Here is a 4,383-nt window from a genome sequence, read left to right as displayed (position 1 = left end):
TTTTTATACATTGACATTGAAATTAAAATAACTTTGATAAATGCAATTAATTAATTAATTAATTTTTTCGCAATGTATATTTCAATGTCTTTATATAGTATAATATATCAACGAATAATTTAGCTATCAACTAAATTATGTAATCATATGAGTAAGTAGAATATTAAGTAAAAGTAGAATATTAAGTAAAAGTCGACTTTGCTAGTATATGTGAAAGCAATAAAAAAACAATAAGAACGTGAGGAAATTATAAAGTATTAAGTGTTTATAGTATTAAGTGTTTCTTATAATTTGTAGATTTGTAGAATGTTTCAACTATTTTCACTAGAAATAACAATTCTGTCATTGTTAAATTTTAATACAGTTAAATTGTAATACATATTATTTTTTGTACATTTAAACTATGTATGCGCTAATGAAAAATAAATTTGACTTCTTTTTATCTATTTCACTCTCTTAATCTACTGATTATTAAAATTTGACAGTATCCATCACACGCATGTTTAAACTTCTTCGAGATCAAAATAGTTACAATCATTAATAATAAAAGCTATGTTTTCTTTTGTGCGATTAGTTTTATATCATTGATCGTTCCCCCAAGGCGGAAGACTGGTGAGATCAAAACACGTGAGAACGGCCTCGCATCGCAGATGCTGCATCACGCACGACTAGCACCTTGTGCGGTGATGCAACAAGCAGTAAACTATGAGCATTTGAAAGGAGTCAACGCTATGCACTGAGATCGCAATGATCTATAATGGTCGCAGACTAGTATGGAAATCTCGCCGCACTATCTTGCAAATTAACTTCCGATACGCGATGGTAGTAGATCTTATATAAATCATGTTGATAACGAGATGATATACTCATGAATCAAGTATAAGTATTTTCTATTACATTATTATAAACCAATAATAGCAAGGGTACAAATATTTGTACAAATATTTGAAGTTATTGATATTCATGCTATTCAATTATAATCTTACGATTTCTTACGTTTTGCGCAAGATATATTAAGTTAACACTAGAAATATTTGTTATTCATTAATAGGACCAGACGAATAAATTATTTATGAAAATAAAGAAAATAATAAAAAAACAAAATATTTTATCAGTACAAAAGATAATTATTAAATTACATCTTTGTAATTAAAAAATAAAAAAGTTTCAGAATCTTTTACATAAGGAATATTATATTTTTATAATATTAAAAAATAAAAATATTAATAACGATCGTTTGATACTTTTTAGTGTTAAGCGATTTTTGTTGCATTAAAGGATATTATATTATTACTATACTGTAATTGGTAAATGATAAAGATTTTACTTTTTAAACTACATTTATAATATAACATAGTTTATGAATAAAACCTATTTGATAGACTCGCAATGAAAAAGACCTGGATTCAATCATACATAAATGTATATCGTAATGGCTTGCCACAACTGTTTATTTTTGCGAATGTACGCCTGGGGGTTTATATGCACACTGCGTTCTGTATGCTTGCATCATCTGTTCGAATACCCGTTGTACCGCCGCATTAACTTTTTTTCCCCAATCTCGCTTGTCGCCAAGCAAAGCGAAAGAAAGGGATACTTTTCACTCGACTGCGTAAAGATTTACTACTGGCGATCGAGCAAATGTGCAACGTTAACGCAATCTAATCATGTCTTAACGATCGTGAAAACAGTCGTTCGCACACTAAAAAGCAAACTAAAAAGTGCGCATTCGCACTGATTATGCCCGATTATGAGTATAAACACCACGATCGTCTCGTTCTGCTATACTTTTTATGGCTCTTAAATACCGGCTTAAATGCCTGCAGGGAAAGACGTTGCAATGGTTACGGAGTTTACATTACTAGATTGGCTGTAACACTTTCTCAATGAGATTTCTCAATTATTTTGACATCTGCATTATAAGTCTTTCTCTTTTCAAATAAACATGATTTTCTTAACGCAATTTATCGTATCTTGTCTTATTTTATTAAATTCATATCATAGCTCTGATAAAGTAATCGAGTGTAGATTTGCAAATTTTTAATTGAAGGGATGGACAAAGGAAATCTTGATATTAATAAAAATTAATAACTTGCTACTTTTTTTATTACACATAAATAAATACAATATTAAATGAATTTATATAATATCTTTAAGAAGTTACATATTACAATACTTCTCTATTACGATCAATAATATATGAAAAAGCAAATCGCAGAAAAAGGATCTAAGTAAAATTGTGCCTTTGTTCCCATCCCTTCAATTGTTTAAATTTGCATATATCTCTCTCTCAACCTGACAAATTGCAATTTTCCGAATACTGCAGAAAGTAACGTTCATCCAGCTAATTTAATCTTACGTAAAATTTATTCTATTCATCTTTTCTCTTTATTAGTTTGTACTTGCAGGAATGTGTAATTAATTACAACGAGGGTGACGATATCGCTATTATTACTTGACATTTCAGATAACTCTTTTCACTCATTTCGAAACATAAAGAGAAGCGAGAGAGTATCTTCGCGAATCGGAGTAAGGTGTGGAGCGACATGTGTCGCGGTGCATACCTGTATGAGGTGGGCAAGGAATAGGATGTAGGTGGTGGCCGCCCTCATGTCTCTCCCTGGGGAATCCCTCGACTACCGCATATCATCGATGTCCCCTGCTGTTGCTGCTCCTCAGCCGCTCCTCCGAGCACTCCTCTACGCTTTTGATGGATCCTCCACTGTCCTCTCGTCTTAGCACCGTTTGCGTGTATCCTTCGCTCTCTTTCTCTCACCACTCTCACCGAATATTATTTGATCTCTATTATCGGCACACTGCACTACGCAAATCCTTCCGGTCCGCGCACCAACACCGAATATCCACTGATGTCCTGGAGGGACGATCCTTTTTCTTTTTCGCTGAGCACTAAACACTCGTCGACACTTGGTGAATGGAAGACTCGCGTGCGTTTTCCTTCACTATTTCTCGTGCGTAAAGATTCTCGAATCCTCACTTTTCCCGTGCATGAACGACGTTCAAGAAAGACTCTGATGAGATTCGCAGAAACACCTTCGCATGCCGTTCTTGCGACGCGAGACCTTTCGCTCTCGAGAATACTCCAATCATGAGCGATCCTCTTCTCTCGTGCCTCTTTTTTTTCTTTCGCTCTATACTTGATTCGTCGGTATGCAAATTAATTGCAATTAATTACGCAATTAGTGTCAAATTTATTGGACAGAAGAAAGCGTATAATGATCACAAGCGCTGCTTCGAAACTCGACATCTATTTTCTTCGATGCACGCACAAATCGCGACGTCCAACACGTGTTCTACATGTACAGGTAATACAACAGTTCAAAATTGATGATGAATTTGGATGTTAGTAGCGTCACGTATACTTTTTCTTCCCAGAAATGTAGTTAAAGATAGATCTTTAGATTTCAATGGATGATTCTTCAATCGCGTTGACGTGTTACAGTGCACGAAAGATGAGAACAATTCGGAGCTCGGGTTGTCAGATAATTCCAGTCACATCTCATGCGCCAATTAATCCCTGATGCGCGACTGAGGACGAGGAAATCTCGTGGGAATCGTTCACGCTCCGAACAAAAACCAAATTTGTTTATTGTCGCAAAACGCTCGTCGTACACCGATACACTCAGGTAGTTTATAACAATCCTGCGGTCCTCTCTGACAAAGCGGCTTCCTCAAGATCCTTGGAAAGGGAAATGGGGCAATGAGAGAGATATTAAATCAAGGCACTATGTCGAATCGGGAGGAGGAGATGTGTACACACTGCTTACGTAGTACGTAGACGCGAGAGCCCGCGAGATCGACCGTCCGGCGTTGGCGCCGCCGCGGAAACGCGCGTTGAACAGGTGTGTGCACGTGTCCGGCGTAGCTAGCGTGTGCTAGCGTGCAACGCGCCTTCGCTGTGTGCGTGGACACACACGCACGCACGCACGCCGCTTAATCTTAGTAGCCGGCGTGCATAAGGATGTATGTATACATACACGTATACCCGTATACGTGTGTGCATGAATACGTGTGTACCGTTCCTATCACTGTATCTCGTGCACGCTGGAGCGCGGAAACGCAGTAACGTCCGCGGGGTACACGACTCGGTCGCTCCGGGGATACTGAAGTTGGAGCCGCCAGGCCGGCCTCCGGGCCTCCCCCCCTATTCATCGCGGCTTGTCCCCCCTTCTGTGCAGCGGGTAGCCCCCTTCCCAAGTCATTCCACCTCCGGGAGCACGAAGGACCCCCTTTACGTGTACTCCGCGCGCTCTGGCTCTGCCTCTGCCTCTGCCTCGCATCCTCACGGGGTCCTCTCTCTTTTTCTCCTCCCGCATCGCGCATCGCGCATCACGACTTTACACACGTTCGCTCTCTCTCTCTCTC

The 4,383-nt window shown here is 38.6% G+C and overlaps 1 protein-coding gene across 1 annotated transcript in view; it reads right to left on the bottom strand.

The window, feature by feature from the left end:
* LOC105618183 (protein jagged-1) overlaps window positions 1-2,612 on the bottom strand; it is a 42,899-nt gene extending 40,287 nt beyond the window's left edge. Inside the window, exon 1 of the mRNA XM_012199723.1 lies at window positions 2,565-2,612. Coding sequence (XP_012055113.1) covers window positions 2,565-2,612 — 48 coding nt within the window. The remainder of the gene's footprint in view (window positions 1-2,564) is intronic.
* Window positions 2,613-4,383: the final 1,771 nt, after the last annotated feature.

The sequence above is a fragment of the Atta cephalotes genome (genome assembly GCF_000143395.1).
Source record: "Atta cephalotes unplaced genomic scaffold scaffold00016, whole genome shotgun sequence".
NCBI lineage: Eukaryota > Metazoa > Arthropoda > Insecta > Hymenoptera > Formicidae > Atta > Atta cephalotes.
This window is presented reverse-complemented; position numbering and strand designations above follow the sequence as displayed.